At 35.9% G+C, this 27,842-nt stretch overlaps 1 protein-coding gene across 3 annotated transcripts in view; it reads right to left on the bottom strand.

Annotated features, from left to right (window-relative positions):
* CNTN5 (contactin 5) overlaps positions 1–27,842 on the bottom strand; it is a gene marked incomplete at both ends in the record, with an annotated part of 779,158 nt that overhangs the window by 8,934 nt on the left and 742,382 nt on the right. For all 3 annotated transcript variants that reach the window (XM_082660864.1, XM_082660863.1, XM_082660862.1), the window contains 3 exons: positions 3,916–4,028; positions 4,496–4,682; positions 24,744–24,853. In XM_082660864.1, coding sequence (XP_082516990.1) covers positions 3,916–4,028; positions 4,496–4,682; positions 24,744–24,853 — 410 coding nt within the window. The remainder of the gene's footprint in view (positions 1–3,915; positions 4,029–4,495; positions 4,683–24,743; positions 24,854–27,842) is intronic.

A 27,842-nucleotide genomic window follows, 5' to 3' on the forward strand; every position in this document is an offset into this window, starting at 1 on the left:
TGCATATATATATATGCAGCTAATCTGAATTGGGAAATGTAAAATAAAGTCAAATATTAAAGTGACCTGAAGAAGTGATGAATATGCTAAATAAACTCCCAAATTTGACTCATATTTTTAGGTGGGAAGCTATTTTGTTTGAGTGGAAATAATTTGTAGCCATGTCTACAAATGACAATTATTTTCCAGCATTTTTTTTGTTCTTCATGCTTCTATTCCTCTTGCTTGTTAATAGAAGCTGTGATATCTTAAAAGTATTACTTTTAAATCTGGACTTCTTAAACAAAATCCCAAGAAGTCCAAGTTCTCTTGGACAGTCTCAAAGAGCAGTGAGAAATTTCAGTACTAGCTAATTCTATTTATCTGAATAGATTCAATTTTAATGTGTTTCCTGTGACACTGTCATATATGGTTCAATTCCATTGTTCTTTCACTATAATCTTGGTCACTTTTGAAGTCCCTGATAAGATGTTGTGGTGGGGAGACCTTCTTTTTCTCTTAACACCTTTGAACCAAATTTCCTTTGTTATTGTATCTTTCTCTGGTAATATCTTGTCCTTATGTATGTTGCTGACACCTCAATCTGTGGAATCAAGTAAAGGAGTAAGATTCATGCTTCCTTAGAAAATGGGTTGGTCTAATTCCAAGCTCTGCTGTTTTATCTTATTATCTTATGTTTTTTTTTTATGGTTTATTTTTTTGAGAATAAATTGCATCCAGTATATAATATCTTAACTATAAAAAAGAATAGTTTAATGGATTATTTATGGATCAAGCCTATGGAACAAATCCATTTTTCTCCATATTTATCACATTTCAATCATTTTCACAATCTGGAAAATTTCTAGATGAGGACTTTTTCTTAATTCATCCATCTTAAACTGGACTTGATATAAAACATGGAATATATAATCCCTGCACTTTAAACCTCAGGCATTAACTCCTAGTTTCCAGCTTCAAATTTACATACCATGTATATTTCTAGTGATCTCTTTTGATTTTACAAGCAAAGTAACTTGGCCAGGACAAAAAGTAAAAATAAATTTACTTTCCTTTTGATATTGCAATTAATTGTGGAAGTTCTCTCTTGCCCTGATTAGCAGGAAATCCTCTACTGCAAATTTTCCAAGAATCTCAAGAGGCAAACTTAGTCTTAATACAGCAAGCTTACCTCAAATTACCTCATGGAAAGAGAAAAGCTTAGTGTGTTGACATGTCCCTAATTTTGTTAATTTTTTTGTGACAGCCACACACAATTATGTTTAAGAAGATGGGACTCTTAAGAGTGGTGCCACTCTTGGTCTGGCAGTAGTTTTTTGGGGATATAGTAGGAATCAAAGTCTTCTCCCTCTGAGTACCATACTAGCCACTCCATATTTGTGTGAACCTCCCTTCAGATGGTACAGCTCTTTCACTGCATGCAGATCCTTGCCTAAGGCTGTAGTAGTTCTCCTCCAACTCATGCTCAGAAAAGGGGGCTCCAAGCTTGTGTCCTCTGGGTTCCATCTCTTTAGTAAATATTCACAGCTACTGTTCCTAATCATATTCCTGTTCCATTATGCCTGTGTCAATAGGAGCTTTCATGCTTAGTCACCTGCCCTGTGAAAACCAGACCTTCCCAGGAGAATCCAGGCCCTATGTTAAGCCTTAATCATCAATCTGAAGTCCCCTTTCCCTCACAGGGCACTTTGTGTAATTCCTGCCAGTAGGTCTCTAACTGGGGATTAGCCCATACATCAGAAGTTCTAATAAGGTTTAGTTACAAAAGAACAGGCTTTGAGGTCTCACTCCATTTGTTATCAGCAGAGTCCTTTCTTAGGAACTAGATTTTCCTTCTCAGGGACATAAGGAGGTGAGACCATTTCAAGGAAATAAAAGAAAAAAATCCTCTGTCAACATGTACCTACTTGTCATTATTTATACAACTAAGATGGACCATATTAGTGATTACCTCCTCCACAACAATGTATTCCAGGTGACTTGTGCTGTCTTCATTGAGACAGAACTGGCAGGCAACTTTTAAAGATCAGTTTCTTCTGTTAAAATATTTGAAAATTCCACCTTACTAGGTGGAATTCTTCCAATAACAATAAGAAAGACAGTAGCTATTTTTCAATGAGCACTTCTTATATGCTAAGCATTTTACACAAATTATCTTACTTAATCCTTAAAATAATCTGTATAATATGTTATCATTATTTTTGCATTTTTTTGAAGTTAAAATGAAACTCAAGTTAAGCAACTAGCTCAAAGTTAAAAAACTGGGATTTGAACTCAAGTCTGTCTGACTCAGAAGCCAGTTCTCTTTTCCCATTCCACCACAACACATGGGAAGGCCATGATAGGAAAAACACACAGCTGATAATACACACTTGTGAGTAATTGCATAAAATACCTCAAGTTGGGTCAAAAATTAATTTATTCATCCACTCTAGAAATGTTAGGGATAAAGAGATGAGTAAGACAGAGGCCTTGCTTTCAATCATATATAAACAGCGTGGGGAGACAGTCACATGTAAAGAGGTGAGCAATGACAGAAGTAGAAGTGGCAAATGCGAGCAACAAGGAGGGTCATCCCACCTGGGAGCCCTATGCCGAGGCTCATGTATTTTCCATGTGGTATGGTATTTCTTTTCTCACCTGAAAGGTGCCTGAAGCCAAATGGCTCTTCTAGGCAGTCATATGCTTTTATCTAGCTCTTTCTTGCATCTATTTGCCTCTCCAGTTTGGGAGATTGCTTGTTAGAGTTCTAATGACATTAGATTGGTTCTCGGATGGTCCATCACCATTTCTGGCCAGACTGCTACCCTTAATCATTGAAGGGTATCTTTGCCTTAGAATACAAGTTGTGAGGATGAGGGGAAGGATGTGGAAAGAAGAGGACTAAGAGAAGGATACAGAAGATGGCACATCTGCCCTCCCCCCAAAGATCAAATTCAATACCCACGCGGATTAGGACAGATTTGAGTGTGAGTGTTTAATTGTGAGGATGTCTATGATCCATACCAATCATAGTCTGTAAGAATTGCTACAGTTTGTGCCTTAAGATATTCTTAATGGGAATTATCTAACTTAAAAATATATTCCATTTATAACTTTTTCAGTTTTTAGCTTCAGAATTTTAGCACTTTATATACAAAGTGCTGTGTTACCATCTCTGATAGTTGAACAGCCACCTAAATGATGCTTTTCAGTCAAATATGATCATTGAAATTAAAAAAAAAATCTGCTATAAATAATATTCCACTAATGAATCAGTATGAGTTTAAGACAATAAATAGAATCTGATGTTATTGAAAAAGAATTTGAAATTCAGCCAATTCAATATATTGACCACATATTTTAAAATCAGAGACAAAGCTGTTTTTCAAAAACAAACTGCCTAAACATTTTTATATTTGCAGATCTCTTGCTAGCACATAGCAGGATGACCATATGTGAAATGTTGTATCTATTTTGGAGCTTGCTGTCTCTCTCCATGGTCTCTTTCCTATCCCCTGTGCTGACGCTAGCATTTTTTTCTTCTTGTGTTTCTTTGCTAATGGAAAGTCTTTATACTCAAACTATGTGGTCCAGTCTTTTCCATCTGCCAGGACAGTTTGTCTTTGGGAAGAGAATGCCAAGACTCTCTAAGTTCTGCTTGTCCTGACACTGTTTCATGAGCCATTTTTACCCTGTATTCAAATTGTTGTTGTCTTTCCTACCCATTCCCTTCTTGTGCCTTGTGTAGCTGAAACTGATTTTGATTGCCTTGGATTCCCCACTGCAGGAAGGCTCTTTCTAAGATACAGGTAGAAAAATGATTGAGAAAAAAATAGGTATGTTAATAGGTCTTTATACACCTTTTAAATTACACATCCTCACATTAGCAATTTTTTAGATGAGAGTCTATCCAAAGAGTAGAAAAACACTGACCTTGTAGCCCATGACTTCAGACTCGTTGGCTAATGGTCTGACAGGTTCCCAGTCCAGAGAAAGCTGAGAGCCTTGCTGCTCCCACCTGAGGTTGTTAGGTGCTTGACTGGGGGCTACAAAATAAAAAGCAAAAGTGAGTGGACGAAGAGTCTTAAATACATTTATTCACTTAAATCCTTGTATTTCAGTCTTTTCTTGTGTTCAGTCTTTTCTTGTGAGTACATCAGTCTTTTCTAGTTGACTGGCACCATAGGCTTCTTTCCAGCTAGAGTCAGATAAGGAAGGTTTTGCTCCAGGAGTGTCATTTTAATAGCTACTCTGCTGAGTTTTTGAACCTGAATCCTTTTATCTCCCTTCTGTGTCAAAATCGCTTAGCCTTGTTTCACAGGAAGATAACCCTTATCTACTATGAATACAAAATTTTCTGAGCTAGTTTTGGAATTCAGATCTAAGCATGAAGCAAGACTATAAATCAAAACTCCTCTTCAACTCTGCTTTTTATGTACCTCACATGGCTTTCAGAAATGTTAAAAGATGTTTCCCTTTTGTCTGAAACAAACAAAAAGCCCAGGTCACTTACGGGATTTCTTTGTGGTTGCACTCACTTCACTGCTAGGTGGCCCATATCCAGCTCCATTATAAGCTCTCACTGTGAAGTGATATAATGTATTTCCTTCTAATCCTGTCAGGATGACAGATGACTCATTCCCCCTAGTTTTGATGGTTTCTGCTGCATCTTCTTGTTCCATGTCTTTCCTATAGCCAATCTGTCAACATGAAAGATTAATTTTAAAGTTTCTCCTGTGCTTATGATTGTTGATTTTTTTTTTCCCTTTGGATGTTTCTCAAACCCATCCCTGGGAAATCACTCCTGTATCATCCAATTAACAGGTTCTACTAATGAGGCTAAAATCACTATCTTGGCCACTGCATGAGTTGCAGCTGTGTAAACTGCAGCAACTTAGCAAAGCAATGAAAGGTGCTACCTTGTAACCTGGTAGTATGAAGAATCATTCAAAGAAATTGAAGAAGTTCTTTTCTCATAGGTCATCAGAACCAGTTCCCATTCAAAGCCATGGGGCTTTTAATGAATTATTTGAGAAAGAGGCATGAGAAATATTTCCTCCTGGGCCCCACACAAAGGTGAATCACACAGCTGGATGGATTTAACAGAGGAGAGGTGACAGAACACTCATGATAATTTGGAATGGTTTAAATGCAGAGAAATGGCTTTGCTAGGATATGGGAGGGCGGCAGAAGGGAACAGCTCTTTGTCAAAGCACAATTTGTGCATTGAGGTGATCTTCCCTGGTTATGAGCTCTTGGTGGCTGGTCTCATACAGATCTTGATCCCTTTATGAGATTCAATAATTATCTCTGTGTACCTAAAGCTTAACCTTATTCGGACCCTGGAATTTAACCATGCATAAAGGCACAAGAGAGTAGTTTTTTTTCCCCCTACCTATTTACTGCGGTAAAAATAATGGAAGAGTGATTCTTCTTTCTCCAATTAATTACTGTGGTGAAAGAAGTGGACTGCTGCAAACACTTCATCATCCTTCAAGGGCTTTTTCTACTCTGCAGGCTAGAAAACCAAACATCACATTTTCCAGATTCTGGCTTACCTAAGGTTGATGCTACAAAATTTGGGCAGTGAGGAGTTTGTTTGGAACTTGAGATATTCTGGAGCATGCCTAGTACCAGTACTTGCATGGTACTAGCATACTAGTACCAGTACCTTGGGGCCGTAGGAAGTCACTGTAGGCTCCTACCTCTCAGGAAAAAAACATTTGAGTCACTGTACCATATTAAAATGCATCTACCAGCCTAGATGATGGCTAAAGGCAAAGGGTGTAAGAAATGGGTAGAGGGGGAAGAAAGTTACAAATTATAACTGCAGCCTTATGAAATGAAGACTGTAAGAGCCATATTTTCTTCCTTATACTGTTTTATATCTAAATATTAAATAACCTGGGTCCCTTCCTTTCTTGTGATAGAGTGTTGTGGGTAGATAAATTTCTAATGTAGTTCATTACAGGAGATGGACAGACTGACTAATGGAAATTTCCTTGGCTTTCCCTTTTAGGGAGATTGTGGGTACATTTTCATTTGTTTAAGAGATATTTGCACAATGGAGCATTGTCATTGCCAGTTGTTGCTTTTGGGGAGTTGTTGAATGGGGAGAAGGATGTGTATGGATGTTGAGTAACCAAAGGGATATGGTACTTTAGCTTTCAGCATCCATTTCACCCTCATTCTAGTGTCTTCCTGGACTTAAGAGATGCAAAGATAAAAATCATACTTTCAAGACTCCCTTGCAGTTAGGGCTCTGGATATGTTTTAGGCTTAACCAGTCAGATGCCATGCCTGGTATTTGAAAGTAAAAATGAGATGGAGAGTGAATTTCTACAAATTCTGTTTCTTTTGCCTATGAGTTTAGTAATGGAGACATTATTTTTCCTTTCCCCTCCACCCCCTGACTGTGGCAGCAAAAATGAATGGCTTATTGTCTAACCATTAGCTTTATGGGAGTCAAGGAGCCAGACACAAGACATCCATCTTATTGGTGCAAATTATAGCAAACATGGCAGGATTCTGGAACAGGCAGTAATAGCAGAGGCTTTCAGATCACAGAGGCTTCCTGAATGTGGTGCCATTTTGTTCATGGTGGCTTCCAAACCATGGTAGTGGAGTGTGGGACTAGAGCTGGAGACTTCCTGCTTTTAGAAGACATCAGTGTCTTCCTGGTGTCTTAGTCTTATTGACTAGCTTTAACAGTTACTTTTGAAAGATCACCCTGGAGTGTGGTAATTTAACTCAATAATTCTGTAAACCATTTAATACTTATAATAAAACACTTCTTACTTAAACTAGTTAGAGTAATTTAGTTCTTTGCAATTAAACACTGCCTGACACACCTACACAGATCTTGAATATGAATATATATATATATAGTTAATAAGATAATCATAATCAAATTTCTATTTCTCATCCCTGTCTCTTCATAGATTTGACCTGGCATACAGCTGAGTGACTGAACTTCAGAAATTTGTTTGATTAAGCTGAAATGCTCTAACACTGCCTTCTGTACTATGTTTGCCCCATTAGTCCCAATTCCAAGAACTAACTTATCTTGCTTGGTCTTGAGCATACTTTTAACTGAAGAAATCTAAGTTATTTTCAAACTACAAAATTTGATGAGCTGTTGTTGGATGAACAAATGTGTATCTTTCTCCTTCCCAGTGATATATCTGATTTCTAGGTCTCTGCTTCAATTTAGGCAATAATCTAGCCAATTTTCTTTAATTGGCTAGATTATTTTAAGTTAGTTAAATATATATATTTGAGGGAGTTGAGTGTGATTAAATTCAGCAAATTACAGATTTTGATACAAACACAGATTTCAATACAAATTCTGGACTTCTAAATATTGAATTTTTTTTAACATCTTTATTGGAAAATAATTGCTTTACAATGGTGTGTTAGTTTCTGCTGTATAACAAAATGATCAGCTATACGTATACATATATCCCCATATCCTCTCCCTTTTGTATCTCCCTCCCACCCTCGCTATCCCACTTCTCTAGGTGGTCACAAAGCACCAAGCTGATCTCCCTGTGCTATGCGGCTGCTTCCCACTAGCTATCTATTTTACATTCGGTACTGTATATATGTCCATGCTACTCTCTCACTTCGTCCCCGCTTACCCTTCCCCCTCCCCGTATCCTCAAGTCCAGTCTCTATGTCTGCGTCTTTATTCCTGTCCTGCCCCTAGGTTCTTCAGAACCATTTTTTTTTTTTTTAGATTTCATATACATGTGTTAGTATACGGAGTGTGTTTTTCTCTTTCTGACTTACTTCACTCTGTATGACAGTCTCTATGTCCATCCACCTCACTACAAATAACTCATTTTTGTTTCTTTTTATGGCTAATATTCCATTGTATATATGTGCCACATCTTCTTTATCCATTCATCTGTCGATGGACACTTAGGTTAAATATTGAATGTTTAATTTTCTGATGAATCACCACAAAATTAAACATCCCAAGTAAAATATAAAATGTTTGGAAGTCACTGATTGTGAGAAAACACAAATACTAGCTGCATCAGGTAAAACCTGTGATAAATCTAAAAAATCCACACATTATTTCTCTTTCTGGCATATTGAAAAAAAGAGCTGGAGAAGTTATGACCTTCACAGTGAAATAATAATTTTATTTACTAATTTTTTTTTTGATGGAGGATAGGGTAAATCAGAAAAACAGAAAAATATTTGGAGTTTAACATCGTGCTTATTTAGTGATTCTTAACTTGGAATTGAGATAATATAGTATTCATAAGTCACACTGCACCTCTGAAAGTTGAAAGTTCCTCTTCATTCAATTTATTTCTTCATGATTCAATTCTATCCTGATGATAGATTTTGTCAACCTATAAACTTTGAACTCTGTATGAGATCACTTGAAATGAGGTTAAAAACATTTAAAAAGATATAAATATCTGAAACTGGAAGAATAGATAACCTGCTATTTTATCGCCCTCACACAATTGGGGATTTTTTTGTGTTTACCCCTTCCTGTATTTTTATTACATATAGTTAATATAATTATGTAACTACTTTTCTTCTCTAACATTATAGTCACATATAAATATTTTCCCATTTTTTATATCAATACTAAAAGTCTATCATATGCCTTGTGTACCAAATATCATTTAACCACTTTTCTATTGTGGAACATTTGGGTAGCTTCCAACTTTTGCTCTCTTAATTAAAATGTTGCCATGAATATGTTCATGTACATTTTTTCCCACATATTGGAATAATTCCCCAGAATAGAATTCCAGACAGGTGATTATGGGGTCTAAGATTATTGACATTTTTATGATTTTGACACAAAAATGCCACACTGGTTTTCAAATAGTTTGCACTAATTTTCACTTCCAACAAAAGTGTATGAATCTGAAAGATACGCCAAAATGTTGCAAGCTCTAGGCACATCATGGTTTTGGAGTCAGAAGGCCTAAATTTTAATCTTATTTTTGATATCTATAAGCTTCATATAATGGGACAAGTTACTTAACCACTGAATCTCTATAACCTTGTTTATAAAAACCTCAGTTTTATGAATAGTTTTAGACAGCTCCCTTATTGTCACCCAACTACTTGAACTATTTTGTTTCTTGATGGCTTAACATTTCTGATTTTTGTAATTTGTGTTTACTTTTTTGCTATCCTTCATATTGTTTTGTTTTTTGACTTTGTTCCTCCAAATTATGTAATATTAATAGTGGCAGGCAGGAAGCATGAATTCTGAGTCAGCTGATAACTTTAAGTTTGTAGATTTGAACCTAAATCTAGATGGTTTTTCTTAGTAGATAACCTATTTTTTTCCAAAGTTGATTCTCCATAATGATGATTTTAACTAAGCAGATAACATATTCAATTATCTGATGTGATGATTCTAAGATATCCATGTCATACACAGTCTGGTTCCCTTACATGAAATTACAGGATCTAAAATCCATGAATGCTGCTATATGGAGTCAGTGGTTGCTGGATGAGCTATGAACTTTCCCCTACTTCCCAGTCTTCATTCAGTCATATATATAATCACTGAAGAATTCTTACTAGTATTTTATATTCTCCTGTCTGATTTTTGTTACCTGTTAGATTTTAAAAACACAATTCTTAGCTCCTGTATTCACTTGTTTTTATAATTTAAATTGCACTCAATGATCACTGCTCATTCAATAGTGTACTCCCTGAATTTAATAAAGACAGCTCTACTTTCTGATGTTATTTAATGTTGCAAAACAAAAATTTGATTTTTGCACCATTGAAAGTAATTTATTCTCTAGACTAGTAAGGCTAGAGTTTTTATTTTTTTAAGTTTTTCTTTTTTTAATTTATTTATTTTGGCTGTGTTGGGTATTTGTTGCTATGTGTGGGCTTTCTCTAGTTGTGGTGAACAGGGGCTATTCTTCGTTGCGATGCATGGGTTTCTCATTGTGGTGGCTTCTCTTTGTTGTAGAGCACGGGGTCTAGGTGTGTGGGCTTCAGTAGTGTGGTGTGCAGGCTCAGTGGTTGTGGCTCTTAGGCTCTAGAGTGCAGGCTCTGTAGTTGTGGTGCACAGGCTTAGTTGCTCTGTGGCATGTGGGATCTCTCCGGACCAGGGCTCGAGCCTATGTCCCCTGCATTGGCAGGTGGATTCCTAACCACTATGCAACCAGGGAAGCCAAAGGTTAGAGTTTTAAAAAATAATCAAAATGCATATTGAAATGTAAATATTTTACCATACTTTGAGAACTTCAAAGCTATTAATTTAATTACTTTTTCAAAAAATTATTTTGAATATGTATTATTTACCATGCACTGTGCCTGTAGGCAACTGGGGTAATGGTGAGCCCAAAAAGACACTGCATAAGACTCATCAGGAAAAAAAGGGAGAAGACTCAAACCAATAGAATTAGAAATGAAAAAGGAGAAGTAACAACTGTCACTGCAGAAATACAAAGGATCATGAGAGACTACTACAAGCAACTATACGCCAATAAAATGGACAACCTGGAAGAAATGGACAAATTCTTAGAAAAGTACAAACTTCCAAGACTGAAGCAGGAAGAATTAGAAAATATGAACAGGACAATCACAAGCACTGAAATCGAAACTGTGATTAAAAACCTTACAACAAACAAAAGTGTAGGGACAGATGGCTTCACGGGTGAATTCTAAAAATCATTTAGAGAAGAGCTAACACCTTTTGTTCTCAAACTCTTCTAAAATATAGCAGAGGGAGGAACACTCCCAAATTCATTCTACAAGGCCACAATCAGCCTGATACCAAAACCAGACAAAGATGTAATAAAAAAAGAAAATTACAGGACAATGTCACTGGTGAACATAGATGCAAAAATCCTCAACAAAATACTAGCAAACAGAATCCAACAACACATTCAAAAGATCATACACCATGATCAAGTGAGGTTTATCCCAGAAATGCAAGGATTCTTCAATATAAGCAAATCAATCAATGTGATGCACCATATTAACAAATTGAAGGATAAAAACCACATGATAATCTCAATAGAAGCAGAGAAAGCTTTTGACAAAATTCAAGACCCACTTATGATAAAAACTCTCCAGAAAGTGGGTATAGAAGGAACGTACCTCAACATAATAAAAGCCATATATGACAAGCACACAGCTAACATCATTCTCAATCAATCATCTCAAAAGATGAAAGCATTTCCTCTAAGATCAGGAACAAGACAAGGGTGCCCACTCTCATCACTATTATTCAACCTAGTTTTGGAAGTTTTAGCCATGGCAATCAGAGAAGAGAAAGAAAAAAAAAGGAATACAAATTGGAAAAGAAGAAGTAAAACTGTCACTCTTTGCAGATGACATGGTACTCTACATAGAAAATCCTAAAGATGCCACCAGAAAACTACTAGAGCTAATCAATGAATTTGGTAAAGTAGCAGGATACAAAATTAATGCACAGAAAACTCTTGCATTCCTATACATCAATAATGAAAAATCAGAAAGAGAAATTAAAGAAACACTCCCAGTTTCCTTTACAACAAAAAGAGTAAAATACCTAGGAATAAACCTACCTTAGGAAGCAAAAGACCTGTATGCAGAAAACTATAAGACACTGATGAAAGAAATTAAAGATGATACAAACAGATGGAGAGATATACCATGTTCTTGGATTGGAAGAATCAACATTGTGAAAATGACTATACTACCCAAAGCAATCTGCAGATTCAATGCAATCCCTATCAAACTACCAATGACATTTTTCACAGAACTAGAAAAAGAAATTGTAAAATTTGTGTGGAACCAAAAAAAACCCTGAATAGCCAGAGCAATCTTGAGAAAGAGAAATGGAGCTTGAGGAATCAGGCTCCTTGACTTCAGAATATACTACAAAGCTACAGTAATCAAGCGAGTATGGTACTGGCACAAAAACAGAAATATTGATCAATGGAACAAGATAGAAAGTCCAGAGATAAACTCAAACACATATGGTCACCTTATCTTTGATAAAGGAGGCAAGAATATATAATGGAGAAAAGACAGCCTCTTCATTAACTGGTGCTGGGAAAATTGGATAACTACATGTAAAAGAAAGAAATTAAACATTTCCTGACACCATACACAAAAATGAGCTCAAAATGGATTAAAAACTTAAAGGTAAGGCTAGACACTATAAAACTCTTAGTGGAAAACATAGGTAGAACATTCTATGACATAAATCACAGCAAGATCATTTTTGACCCACCTCCTAGAATAATGGAAATAAAAACAAAAATAAACAAATGGGACCTAATGAAACTTAAAAGCTTTTGCACAATAAAGGAAACCATAAACAAGACAAAAAGACAACCTTCAGAGTGTGAGAAAATATTTGCAAATGAAGCAACTGACAGAAGATTAATCTTCAAAATATACAAGCACTCATGCAGCTCAATATCAAAATAACAAAATACTCAATCTATAAATGGGTGGAAGACCTAAACAGACATTTCTCCAAAGAAGATATACAGATTGTCAACAAACACATGAAAAGTTGCTGAACATCACTAATTATTAGAGAAATGCAAATCAAAACCACAATAAGGCATCACCTCACACCAGTCAGAATGACCATCATCAAAAAATATAGAAACAATAAATGCTGGAGAGGGTGTGGAGAAAAGGGAACCCTCCTGTACTGTTAGTGGGAATGTAAATTGATACAGCCACTATGGTGAGCAGTATGGAGGTTCCTTAAAAAACTAAAAATAGAACTACCATATGACCCAACAATGCCACTCTTGGGCATATACCCTGCGGAAGCCATAATTCAAAAAGAGATATGTACCCCAATATTCACTGAAGCACTATTTACAATAGCCAGGACATGGAAGTAACCTAAGTGTCCATTGCCAGATGAATGGATAAAGAAGATGTGGCACATATATACAATGGAATATTACTCGGCCATAAGAAAAATGAAATTGAGTTATTTGTAGTGAGGTTGATGGACCTAGAGCCTGTCATACAGGGTGAAGTAAGTCAGAAAGAGAAAAACAAATACCGTATGCTAAAACATATATATGGAATCTAAAAAAAAAAAAGTCGTTCTGATGAACCTAGGGGCAGGACAGGAATAAAGATGCAGACATAGAGAATGGACTTGAGGACACAAGAGGGCAAGGGGAAGCTGGGACGAAGTGAGAGAGTAGCATTGACATATATACATTACCAAATGTAAAATGGATGGCTAGTGGGAAGCTGCTGCATAGCACAGGGAGATCAGCTTGATGCTTTTTGACAACCTAGAGGGGTGGGAGGAAGGCTCCAGAGGGAGGGGATATGGGTATATATATATACATATAGCTGATTCAGTTTGTTGTACAACAGAAACTAACACAACATTGTAAAGCAATTGTACTCCAATAAAGATTTCAAAAAAAAATTAAATAAAAACAATTTTAAAAAAATGTAAAAAACCCCACAAAGGTTACAGTTACATTAGAATAAAAATATTAAATAGGGATAAATTTAAGGAAAGATTTGCAAGGTCAGTAAAGACAAAGATCAAAGAAGGCTTAAAAAAAAGAGGGATATAATAATCATGGATTAGATTTAATATTGCAAGTGGATAATTCTACCAAAATTTTCCTCTGTACTCAGCTCTATTCAAAACAGACCCAAACTGCAAACAGGCCTAATGTCCATCAATGGAAGAATGATAAATAAATTGTGGGATACTCACAAATGAAATTTAGGAGAAAACACATAAAAATATGGATGAATATTACCGATATAATGTTGAGTGAAAAATACAAGACATAAAAAGCGCCATATGATTCCCAAAACTAGTAAAACCAATCAGAAGTCAGGATACTTGGTTTTCGTTTTTGTTTTTCGTGGGGGTGTGGGGTTCAGAATAAGGATAATGACTATAAGAGACACAAGGTGATTCTCTAGTTCTTAGAAATGTTTTGTTTCCTGACCTGGATTGTGGTTACACAGGTATGTTCACTTCGTGATAATTCACTGAGCTGTACATTTATGATTTGTGCACTTTTCTATATGTAGATTAAAAAAAGTCTTGCCTTTTGAAAATAAAGTCTCAGCCGTTTTGTAATTAGCAAATAGTCAATTAGTAATTGGCATTTTTATAATGCTAAGCTTGTCTTTTGCAAAACTTCCTTTTTGTGCGTGTTCAAACACCTTATAATATTTCTATATTTCTTAGTATAGTAAGCAAGACCATGTCTGTATCTAACTCTTCAACACTCATTGAATTAGGACCTCTATGCCACAAGTATGTTGTCAGGTACTTAAGATAAAAACCCAACCCTTGAAAGGAAGATTTTTTTGCAATTTGGTATTTCTCATATGAGTCATTCTAAGAGAATGTCAACAAAAATATTCCAAGTATTTGTAAAATTAAATGGGTTGATGTCTACATTTGTTATTTTATTTTTTGCGTGGATGCTTTCTGTGTACAAATGTGTATTATGTAACAGAGAGTGAGATTGTGGATGGACATGATGAGCTCAGGATGGCTGCGTTTAGGAGTAAAGAAAAAAACCCTGTTTAGAGGTCACACAGTAAATTACCATTTGTATCAAAGAGTGAAAAAAATAGGAAGTACTTCTGAACATGATAAAAGATATCATCCATACATACCCTTTTGGTTCTTCATGTGGGTAAAACAATATATTCAGGCAAATATTTTAATATTCTTGAAAATAAAATGGTTTATAAAAGTTTTAGTAGAAGAAAATATGAAATGTGGTTTGGGTTAGGGAATTTTCTCCATGAAGCAATGTATTTAGAAGTAAATGAAACAGAAACACAGTATACACTGAGTTATTCATTACCTTCTAAAAGAATTCTACAGGTTGCCTTTCAATAGGACAGGGGAAGGAATAAGTTAAACAACTGTTACATCTTCAAGTTACTTCTATAATTTCCTTTTGATCTGCTGATTTTTTAAAATCATAAATAGTTTTAGTTAGCCTCCCAGTCTCTGAAAATAACCTAAGAAGGAAATCTAATGATAGAGACATGAAAGCTATTTGATTTTTCCAGAGTCCGCAGAATTTCAGAAAAGGGAGTGTAGAAGTATTTTCTTCTCACTGTTTAGTTTTTTATATTCTTAGTTTTATATAGTCATAACAAAAAGCCAAAGGAGAATCCGTACAACGGCGGCTGCCCACCATATGGAAAATAAAACAGCCTTTGTTTTAGCCTTTTGGTAACTGGTTTCATTTCAGCTTCTTTTCCCCCTTTAATTTATGTCTGAAATTCCATTTTACACACACACACACACACACACACACACACACATACACACACACACACACACACACACACACTCACCCTTGCACCCTCTGCTATACCAATTAAATGCAATCTGCCTAGTATGAGTTATTGTCAAACAGCAGTGAGGACGATTTTTTTTTTTTGTCTCCTGCTTTGACGATTAGAGTCAGCTCATAAAATAAAAACAACAATCTCATCCCTTTTCCCCTTAAGAAATCCCCACTACAACTTACTTTATAGAGCAAAACACAATTAGTGTCTTTTCAGTGCAATCAATAAGTGGAAATGGCTTTAGTGACATGTCTAAAATGAACTTCTGAGTTACATACCCTCTGGAAGTTCTAAAATAAATACATGCAAGTCTTGAATATATCCTGGGAAAAGGAGTCTCTAGGGGTGTGTGTGTCTTTTAGTGAGAATTGTAAAATGGAACAAGTTGTTTTGCCTTTTGTTCTTCTTCATAATAAGCATGAAAAAGTTAAGAATTAGGACTCGGACACTGTGCACTTTTCACTCTGCTATAAAAATACATTGTCGCTTATTATTGAAATGATCCCAGCCATTAAAAAATATACTTAATAATACTCTTCCAAAAAGGTCACAATGAATACAAGCACCATTAACTTGATAATCATGAGGAATTTTGTTTCACAGGCAGAATATACAATATAATATTTAAAAATATGTCTAAAAATTTCCTTTTTATTTTATTCAATAAAATTTCTATCGATTGATTTATTGTTTTATTTAGGAAAATTGAGGACATTTAGGGACAGAAGCATATGCTCAAGCAAACAGAAACCTATGCCCATGGAGGGCATTGGCATGGGTTTATGCTACTAGTGTTTCTTCAGAGGATCAGGATGCTAAGGAATCCTAGGGTAATTATGGACATAAGAATTGTATTGTTCCAATGTCTTCCTCTCTGCCTTTTGCTTATTTAAATTTCCCACAAACATCTCTCAGTATTAAACTGTGATTTCTTTTAAGAGCAGGGACTAGATCTTAATAGTTTTGCATTTCCACTGACTAGAACAGTGCCTGATAATAAATGCTTGATAAGTGAAGGAATAACAAATATTAATCATCCAACATTGCATTATAACCCAATTTCCTTTGTCATTCCTCCCAATTTGGGAAAATCAGAGAAAAGATGATGAAATTTGGCCCTATTTTTCTTTAGTCTTTTTTCTTGTTAGACTGGCATCTGCTCTGATTTTGTATGCACATAAAAATCCCGGTGTTCTAGGAAAAGCTTTAGAGGCTCTGCTCAAAGATTCAGGAATTACCATTCACAGGACACTTAATGCTGGTGGGTTCATAAATTCAAAACTGAAACTAATAATTTATTTGCATGGGCCAATGACAGGGATGGCAATCGAGATGGGGCAGTCATGATAATTCAAAAATCAGTCATTCAATGCATATAGCTCACTTCTGATTTTCAATCATGCTGCATGTCATAAGCTAGAAATTTCACATATCTCAATGTCAACGCTTTCTACATTTAGTCTCTGTAGCCATGAAATCTCAAGCTACTTCCATGTGAGTAAACAAAATTCTCAAATGGGTTGTTTTAAGAGAATGTCAACAAAATTGTTCAATTGTATTTGTAAAATACAATTAGATGGAGTGGTGTCTATATTTGTGATTTCATATTCTTTCTTATGTCCTCAGATGGTCATTTTTGTGAGGTAGTATAAGACTTGTATAATAAAAGGCAGCCTTGCAAACTTGTTGAAAAGACCACTCTTTTTCTTTTCATAGCAGAATTTGAATCTAGCCTAATTGTGACATTTAGAAATGTCCATGGGTGGACCCACTTTGAAATTAAAGGGGATAATATTACTAAAATTTCCTGAAGCCTCTTACCATAAAGTCATTTTATTTTCTGGTAGGCTAGGGGCTGTCATCATTCTGACGCTATCTTTATGCATAGCTATTTCTACCATATCAATTGCTTTGACCATTCTATTAGATAGAGCAATTAGTCATTTTAATAACAAAAACAGTTTGATTTGAATTAATTGGTTAATGTATTTGAAAGTGTAAGTTAGTTGCAGATGAACATAGTTTAAGTCAAAATGCTTGATTCATTATTTGGTAAACAAATGAGAGTGTAATGGAGGCTTCCTTGTAAAGGACAAAAATGCTAAATGTAGGTAGGTAATTGACAGATGGTATCAGGGAAAGCCTCCTACTGAGATCCTTACAGCTGCCCTATAGGTCTGGCTACATCAGGGAAAAGAATATCAAAACCAAGACATCAAACAAAAGGAGCTACAAGGCCTTACCAAAAAACAGAAAAACAAAAATGAAAGAAAGAAACTGAAATAAAGTCTCCCTTGCTAGACTGTGATCTTCATAAGGGCGGGGAATCTGTCTATTTTACTTATTGTTTTACCCCACGCACTACACCAAGACTTAGCAGGCATTCAATAAATAGCACGTGGATAAATAAGTGAATGAATAATAAATGATAACTGAGATTCAGACGAAACGCACAGAAAGTCAGATCAGGCACAAACGAGGTCCAAATCTGACAATCCAGATCACAATTAGAATCAGGCTCAGAGTCACTTGAAGAGCGTACAGGGGAAGGAGAGCACAGTGATGGGAACTTAGATGGGGGATCAGGTGATGTTATAAGAGCCTTAAGGACTTTATTGCTCTTGATGATGTCCATCTTCCCTCTAAATGACCCTTGCTTGAGGGTAGCCTCCCAAGATTAGTGGAAGAGAAAACACAAAGATTTCAGAGTCAAGTGAACGACATAGGTTCAAGTTTGATTATTTATTAAGAAGAGTTCATTGAGGGGTTATCATTAGTTAATACTGTACTATGTATTCTAGAGATAAAGTTTGTCCATATCAAACTGGCAGTTGAGTATGTGTTTGACAGGAGCCATATCCTAGAAGGAATTAAAGGTGTGGTCATGACTTCAGATATGATTTCTTTTTTCTCATTTACCTCCATTATTATGCCTGGTGTATCAAGGGAAGTTTCCCATATAAAAGTCTCATCTTTACTTCTTTTTTTTTTTTTTTTTTGTGGTATGCGGGCTTCTCACTGGTGTGGCCTCTCCTGTTGCGGAGCACAGGCTCCGGATGCGCAGGCTCAGCGGCCATGGCTCACGGGCCCAGCCGCTCCGCGGCATGTGGGATCTTCCCGGACCGGGGCACGAACCCGTGTCCACCTGCACCCAACCACTGCGCCACCAGGGAAGCCCTTGACTTCTTTTAACTGCTTTTATCTGAGGCTAAGATAGTTGTCTGCAGTGGTTAATTCAATTCTCTTATAGTCATTGACTGGTGTGAAAACATATTGAGAGGTTGAGTCTGACTCTTACCCATTTCTGATAACACTGAAGAGTTATGATTCTAATGTATATCAAGACACCTTGATATCCTGACAAGAGACTTAAATGATTCCACAACAAACAAATGTGTTGCTGGTCTGGAGTTCTGAATTGAGGTTCTCTCTAAATTGCTGCCACTAGCCATTATTTAGATAGAAGTAATATTCTTAAGGGTATTTGATGTCTACAACCTGAAGTAACTAAACTGATAACACAAGGGATATGGATCACTTACTTAATTGTGAAAATTTCCTGAAGATCACCAGTAACTGCTAAACCCAATAGAAACTTTTCTGCTTTCATCTCGATCTCTTAGCAGGTGTAAACACAGTTGACCATTTCCTTCTTTTTGATTAGCTTTTTTAGTTTCTTTGACACCTTACACACTTGATTTTCTCTCCATCAAGATGATCTCTCCTTGCCACTCTCCATGCTGATTCCTTTCCTTCAGCTAAATTTCTACATGCTGATTGCACCAGGACACAGCTTATCTCCCCCTTCATTCCTCCTCTTATCCTCTCCTTTACTCCCTTCTGGGAATTTGTCCTTAGGTGATTTAATGTAATAGAATGGCTTTAAATACCACCTTTATGATTGCCCCCTTTATGTCTTCAGCACTGGTCTCTTAATTAGACTCCAAACTCACATATCCTATTGCTTATCTGACTTATCCTCTTAAATTTCCAATAGGCATCTCAAATTTAATTTAGCCAAAACAGACTTCTTTATTTCCCGTTTTCAAATCTCTTCTTTGTCCAGGTTTTCCCTTTAAATTTTTAAAATATTATTATTATTATTTGGTAAATCATACCACTATTCATCCATTTGACCAAGGCTATGATGTAGGAATAATCATTTTCCTTCCCTCCACATCTGATCATTCAGAAAATCCTGCCAGACCTGCCTCTAAAGTATGTCTACCTTTCTCCTACTCCACTGTTATGACCTTAGTCTAAGTTATCATCATTTCTTGCATGAATTATTGCAATGACCTCCTAACTTCTACTCTTGACCTTTCTCTCCTCACCCTTTCATTCTGCATGGAATAGCTGCCAGAATAATATTTAAAAAAAATGTAAATCAGACATTGTCACTCTCCTCCTAAAATTGCCCCAATGGCTTTTCATTGTATTTGGAATAAAATACAAACTCTTCTCATAATCTATATATCCCTAAATAATATTGTGTCTGCCCACCTAACACTCTGACTACCTCAAATTTCACTCACATCACTGTTCACCAAGGTGTAGTTGCTCCACTTTCTTCTGTTCCTTAAATGAATCAGGTGTGTTCTACCTTTGCACTTCTACATGTATTGTTATCTAAGTTTATTTTTCTCATATTTATTTATTTTCTCCCATTACGATGCAGTATTCATAAGAGCAGGACCTTTTCTATCTTATTCACCCATTCAATTCAGGAAAAACAAGAGACTTGACCAAAAACACTGTCTCCACTATTTTCAGAATGGCACAGGACTGGTAGCGGTTATAGTAACTAACTACTTTAGACATTGCAGGTAAAGCTGCAATTATGGCTAGAAAAACGACTCACAGGATTGATATGATAAGTACATAAAACTTGAAACCAGTCTCATTGGCTTTTGTGACAAAAACAATACTTGTTTCATCGTCATCATGCTCAGAATTCTACTATTAGTAAATACAACTAGGATTGTGGCCGGGATAGAATAGAGGAGGGAGATAGTGATGAGATAAAATATTAAGCTTTAGGGGTTACTACATTTTAGAAATATTTAGTTTGGGAGACCTTTTTACTGAAAAGGAAGATGAGGAGACAATGAGAACAGTAAATTCTGGGATGCGTAAGGTGAAGAGCAGAGGTAGATCTTTTCTTAAAGCGATAGAGAGTAGAAAAAAGAGGGGGTGGGAGTGATGCTGGTAAATTTTACTTATATCACATTTATTTATTTTTGAATTTTATTTTATTTTATATACAACATGTTCTTATTAGTTATCTATTTTATACACATCAGAGTATACATGTCAATCCCAATCTCCCAGTTCATCCCACCACCACCACCAAATCACCCACCCCGCTTTTGTCTCTTGGTGTCCATACATTTGTTCTCTATATCTGTGTCTCTATTTCTGTCTTGCAAACCGGTTCACCTGTACCATTTTCCTAGGTTCCACATATATGCGTTAATATACGATATTTGTTTTTCTCTTTCTGACTTACTTCACTCTGTATGACAGTCTCTAGGTCCATTCACATCTCTACAAATGACCAAATTTCACATTTATTTTTAAAATCTACATGCAACTATACACTTATGAGACAGTATATCTTATAAAGAGTCTTTGCTGACTATATTTTACTTAAAATAACTGTTATGTCATATTTGGTCATTGAATTATATAAAGTTTTAATTATTTTCTGATAATGAAAAGCATACATTTGATTTTCCCATTAACAAGATATTGTTTTTTTTTTTCAGTAACAAGATGCCATCTTTTTAAAAATACAATTTATAATGCACTATAAAATACTATAAATGTTACTGTGCCCATGGAAGCTGTGTTGTTTCTTTGTGTAAAAATAGTTGTCAGAATTTGTGTTGATTTACTTTAAATAAAATTCAGTCAATGTAATGATTGCTGCAGAATTTGATTAAATGCTATTAACATATCCTCAAAGATATTCCATTTTTGCTTGTGATAAGTTGTTGCTTTGAATAAAATAGATTTAGAGAAAACTTTGTGCTCTGACACTCTTGAATGCCATGCTTGAGTGATCTTGGTCTTGATCTCTAGTCAAACCTTGATCATCAGCATTTTATAAAACTCTTCTCACCATGGTCAGTAAGGTCTCTGCATGGCACACCCATTGGGCAATCTCAGGCCTCATCTTTCTGAAGCCTCAGGCCTCATCTTTCTGAATTTCTTAGCAACATTTGACTCAGCATTTGACACTCCATTTTAAAATTCTTCTCTTGGCTTCTGAACTTCTTCAATGTCTTCTATAGTTTCTTTGGCCATATCTTCTTTCTTGAGTTCCAAATGATGAGGCGCCATAGGGCTCAATTCTCAGACATCTTTATCAACATTTGGTGATCTCAGCCAGCACATGTATAAAAACCATTTATATACTGAAGATTCCTCAGAGTTATAGCTCTGTCTCTAACCTTTCTCTTAAAATAAGACTTACTTGATAGCTCTTTTTGTAAAAAAATAAAATAAAATAAAAGGCTTATAAAATTTAACACATTAAACCAGAATCGTTGATCTTTTTCTCTAAAATATGCTCTTCTCCATTAGTTCCTTATGTATGTGAATGATTTGTCATTCTCCCACCTTCTTGGGTCAAAAAGCTCTGGAATTAACTTTGACATAGTCCACATCCAATTCATAATCAAATCCTGCCACACTTCCACTCAAAATGTATCTTAAAATGTCCACTTCTCATCAATTCCACCTCTACTGTTCTAGTCGAAAGCAACTTCATTGTCTGCTAGGTTGGAAGAACCGCTTCTCCACTGCTCTACCTGAGGTCCTCTTAGAGCCTGTTCTTCACCCTCTAGACCAAGAGATGCTTTTAAAATATGAGTCAGAGCCTGATTGGACTCTCTGTTTGTAATCGTTAACGGCTTTTCCTTATACTGAAGATAAAATCTAGACTCCTTTTCCTGGTTCACAAGACTGCGTATAACCTGGTTCTTGTCCCAGCGATTTTTCCTGCTACCACTCTTCCTGTTGTTAACTGTTATCTAGCCAAAATCGCTCCTGTTCTTTGAACAAGGCCAGCATGCTCTTAAGACAGGGCCTTTGAGTTTGCTGTTCTCTCTGCCTCTCTCTCTCTCTCTCTCTCTCTCTCTTTCTCTTTCTTTCTCTCATTTGATCATGTCAAATGTCAGAACCTCAGAAAGGTTAATTCCTCAAACCTCTATAAACAGCAGACTCTCACTCTACCTTCTTGTGCAGTACTATTTTTCTGCACAACATTCATCATCAACTGAAATTATATCACACATTTATTTGTGAGCTTGTTTATTGTTTGCCTTCCCTATTACAACATAAGCTTCATGAGGACAGGGACTTTAATTTGCTCATTGTTTTATCACTAGCATCTAGCTCAGTGTCTGCTAATTAGTAGGCCTCCAATAAATATTTGTTGAAAGAATGAATGAATGATGATTTATATATCGAAAGAGAACCATTGTTCACAAGCTTAAATCTTATGTGATCTCTGTAGGACCTCATAGAAAGCTGTTATTACAGGTGAATCATAGTGGGAATATGAATGTCATGCTATTAGGACAGGCAGAAAAATTGTTGAGGGTGACTGGCTGTGTGACAGGAGCACCATTTTGAGATGTAGAAGCCTGGATCCTCACTCTTCTGAACAGCAGAATACACTTTATGGCTTACTACAAGTATGCACACCAGATGTTCTGATTCAGAGGTTTAAGTGGACCTATACTTATGTAATTGTTTTAGGTTGAGTTCCATAGAAGCAGAGCGTGAGACAGGGATTTGAATGATGTGATTTACTGTGAGAGTGCTTGCAGGTGAATCTATAAGGAAGGGAGGAAAAGAGGATGGGAAGTAGAAGGAACTGAGCAAGAGTGTGGTCCCAGGTGATCTAGCCTTGGCCTGATGTACATGACTAAGGCTCTGGATCATAAACTGCACCATAAAGTTGTTTCCTCCTTGAAGCAAGGGACCAGTATCAGTCAGTATCAGCCAGTCATTGATCTTGGGTTGCTTGACTGTGGGGTTGGTACCTTTTCAGGTAAGGCATCACCCCTAAGTGGAGGGCAGTTCTCCAGAAGGGAAGCTGAAAACCATTCATAGCCAACACTCACAGCAGCTAGAGGATGGTGCCCTGGCCCAGTGCAGGGGAGCAGGGCAGGCCACCCCAATGTCTTCTACAGTGGGAGCAAAAGGGGCTGTTTGTGAAGCACAGATATTCATTTGTTCAACAAATATTTATTGTAGCTGTCCTGAGCCAAGTACTACCAGCCTTGGGATTGACTGGTGAACAGACATGGTCCCTGCAGCATGGCTAGGGAGAAAAAGAGATTTTAATAAAACAAGCATGCAATCCTGATATGATACATATTGAATTATCACCAAATAATGAACTGAAGCAAGATTGTAGAAATAAATCCATGATATTGTATAGGTAATGGTTTCATATAAATGATATTTGCTGTAACTCTTAGAAATATTGTATAAACTGTTAATCACTGTGATCTTTAATGCTGGCTGTATATTAATCAAATAGTTCTCAGCCATTATTTGAAAACTCAAATATAATAAAGAAATGTGTTTTTAGCCTGGAAACCATGTTGGTATACAAGTCCTATATTCGGTCATTATTTAAAAATCAAGATGATTTTCTCTTAGTGGCAGTTGAAACAGAGGAAAAGTAAACATTAAAAAGTTTAAAGACAACTAAGATCCTCAGTTGGATGCTAATTCTTTTTTGTATTTTATAAATTACTCCCCTAATCCTATCCCTCACTGGCAAAGGCAAGAACAAGAGCTGTATGAGAGCTCTTGTTTTTGTGGAATACTCAAGTTCACAGACTGCCCACAAACCTTTAGTCCATGTGGAGGATAAAATTTTATTGCAGTCAATGAATTGTTATAAAATATTCACCACTATAAGGCTGGCATAACTATGTTTAAAAACAGTAAAATTTGAAGGACAAAAAGTCATTTGGGTGAATAGGTACAGATCACTAAGTTCCAAGCAAATCTGACAAGTTAGTATAGGAGGTAAGATCTGCCACAAACAATATAATAGGAAAACTTGTTTTATACATTAAATTATTAGAGAGAAATACACAAAAAGTATTTTTAACCACCAATAAATTGGATGTCAGTAAATATCAACCTGTAGCTCCTGGTTTTTTATCTAAAGGTCTATTTTCTTTCTTTCTTTTTTTTTTTAATATCTGCCCAGTGCTATGGAAACTACTACATTGAAAAATAAGCTAGCTAATGAGCAACATAATACATGTCAGTAGAATAGTATATTTCTCATTTCTTTTCCATAGAGCGAATTTCAAAGGAATGTAATTCTGTTGAAGTGTCACCAAACAATTTCTTCAAGAGAGTACAATGCCGGCAGAAATAACAAGGCTTATTTTCAGTAATTCTGTTCATACCTCAAATCCCTGTGGTCTTCCTAGACTCTCTTTAATATGTTTCCATGCAACAAGAATCTCTGACACAGACACACTTGTAGCCTTGACATCTGTGGGAGCAGCAGTGGGTTCTGTATGAAGGAAAATGGAAATAATAAACCACGATGGTAACAAGTTATGCATACCAAAGCATTGCACCTGAATAATTCAGGTGTTACTTCCTTCTATCTGATTTTTGAAATGAAGTGCTGTGATGATTATGAAAAGCACAGCAAGAAAAAAAAAAGATGTTCTTTTTGGATTTCTACACTGTGTCCAAGTCTCATCAGTACCTTACCAATGACAAATAACAAATCTAGCAAGAAAAGTAAAGAAGATCTTTATCCTTGGATTAACAAGGACATTTCTGGAGAAGTTAAATTGTCTGATTTAAAATTGTCTGCCAGTCTAACATAATGATCAAAAGAATGGACTAGGAGTCAGGCTTGGATTTTTTTTTTTGCTGTTGTTGTTGATTTTTGTCTTCCAAAAAATTACTTACCTTCAGACAAGTTGCTTTACCTCTTCCTGAGCTCCAGTTCCATCTTCTGTCGTTTGGGCATATGGAGAGTACTTAGCTCATAAACTTTTAAGGTTAATTTTAATTGAAATAATACATATAAATTATTTAGCACAGTGCTTGGCACTTAAAACATTCATTCACAAAATATCACTTTTTATTTTATTTTTTTACCCTGTGAAGGCACAAACAGAATCTAAATTTCATTAGATTTCTTTTGTTGTTCCAACCACAAAGCTACATTTCCATGATTGTGTAAGGAATGTGTTATGAATCATGATATTTGAAAGGCATGCATTGACTTTTAAGACAGATATAGACCAAAAAGGAAAGTCCCCGAAGGTCTCAGTGCTGTTGCTCAAAACCACCTTTTCATTCATTCCTATGCTCAGTGACCTTTCTTATTACTTTTTTTTTTTTTTTCAAATACACCATGTCTGACTGGTATCCATCAAGAGGTGCACTTTATTTGAGGTTGTAATCTATGTGAGGAACAAAATATTTTCAGCTTTAACATTGCTGAATCATAAATACTGTGTCACAAACACAGGTTAAATGAAATGGCGGAATAAATGCCATAAGTTAGTTCAACTAGTCTATACAAAGTCGATTTCAAAAACTCCTACCCCATAAAAATTGTAGAGGCTTTTTGATTCTAATGCCATATCACTGGTAAGACTTCAGATGAAACTGTTGACACACACACACACACACACACACACACACACACACACACACAAATATATATATATATATATATATGTATATATATATATATATATATACACACATACACACACACATTTTTTCTTTTTGTTTTTAGATTCAGGGAACCTTACTGCAAAGGCAGAGTTCTAAATAAAATTTTTAAGTCTTGGGCTTCCCTAGTGGCGCAGTGGTTGAGAGTCCGCCTGCCGATGCAGGGGACACGGGTTCGTGCCCCCGTCTGGGAAGATCCCACATGCCACGGAGCGGCTGGGCCTGTGAGCCATGGCCGCTGAGCCTGCGCGTCCGGAGCCTGTGCTCCGCAACGGGAGAGGCCACAGCAGTGAGAGGCCTGCGTACCGCAAAAAAATTTTTAAGTCTTAGTCATATAAAGGGAATTATTGAGTTGGTCAAAAATTTTGTTTGGGTTTCCTGTAAGATGTTATGGAAAAACCCAAATGAACTTTTTGGACAACCCAATGTAACCATTTGCTGAGATTTTTCCTTTCCTAATGGAAGGAAAGTGGCCACATATCTACCTGGAGAGCCTTTATATATTATTAATTGAAAAATATAAGTCAAAAACATCTACCCTTGTTACTGTAAAAAAGCACACAGAAGACTTTTTCAAAAGTGCATGTTTGCACTGAGCAATGATTTTTCTTTTGGTAAAGCTTTCATTAAAATTATATACTATATTTGTGTTACTTCGAAGTGCTTTGGTAAATTCACATTAATCTTTACACAGAAGCTGACATTAGTTTCTGCCATGGTATAAATTGTCATTTCTCATTCTACCCTTTGAATATCTTTTATTTGCTTTTGCTCAATGGTTTCCTTCATCCCACTTTCCAACTGCCTATTATTTGTGCATCTACCAGATTAAAAAAAAAAACTGTGAAAAGCTTCTACTTTTATTTCATTCTAGAATTCTGTTCAGCAGACCTGCAACAAAATTTTTTTTATTGCTATTTAACAGGAGTTAAAATTCTTTATTTTGCAAGTAAATGAAAAGAAATGCTCATGTTCTTAAGTGTGTATAATCTGATCTCCAGGATTTAGGATATGATTTATTTCAAAGAAAGCCACCCTTTGAATATCATTTGTTATTTGGAAGAAGTTTTGCTTATCTTTTAAGTGAATGCATTGCAGAGATTTGTGTGACAAATGCCTTCTTTCAACTTTTTTTATTATTGAGGCAATTACATCTTTGTCAAAGGAGATTGCAGGGGGATAAACAATTTCAGAAGCACAAAACATGTGGTTGGATGGCAGCCTTTAGATCTCTCTTTACCATTAGAGAAAGAAATTTCTCTCTCAGCTTTCTGTAGCACTACACATGTTTAAGTACTTTTTAAATAGAATGACAAAAGTTTTAAAAAAGTAAAAAATAAAGAAAAATATTCAGAAATTATTTCCCAAACCAGCACCCTAATTTCTATTTAAAACCTCTAAGCTTTTTAAATCCAGGTCAGACACAAGAAGACATTTCATAGTTGCACACTTGGGGGATAAATATTATAGTTGCATCAAATGAATGAGGGTAGATGAAACAAGAATTGAAGAGTCATTTCTTATTTTTTTCACCTTCTGGATGTAAATAGTATAAGAAGTAGACCCATGCTGACCTGCATTGGAAATTTAAACATGTAAAAAAGTGACCTCATTCAGTTTACTTCCAAAAGTTTCAATTTGTACGGTTTATTAGCCAGTGAATATTTTCATGTGTATCAAAAAGTTTGTCTGCAGGCAAGAGTAACTGACTAAATCATAGAATGTCTGCTTTGAATTGGAACTAGCTGTCCTGTTTGGGCATCCCATTGCAGTTGAATGATGGAAAGTCACAACTAGAAAGA

This window comes from Grampus griseus, assembly GCF_964374135.1.
Source record: "Grampus griseus genome assembly, chromosome: 8".
NCBI lineage: Eukaryota > Metazoa > Chordata > Mammalia > Artiodactyla > Delphinidae > Grampus > Grampus griseus.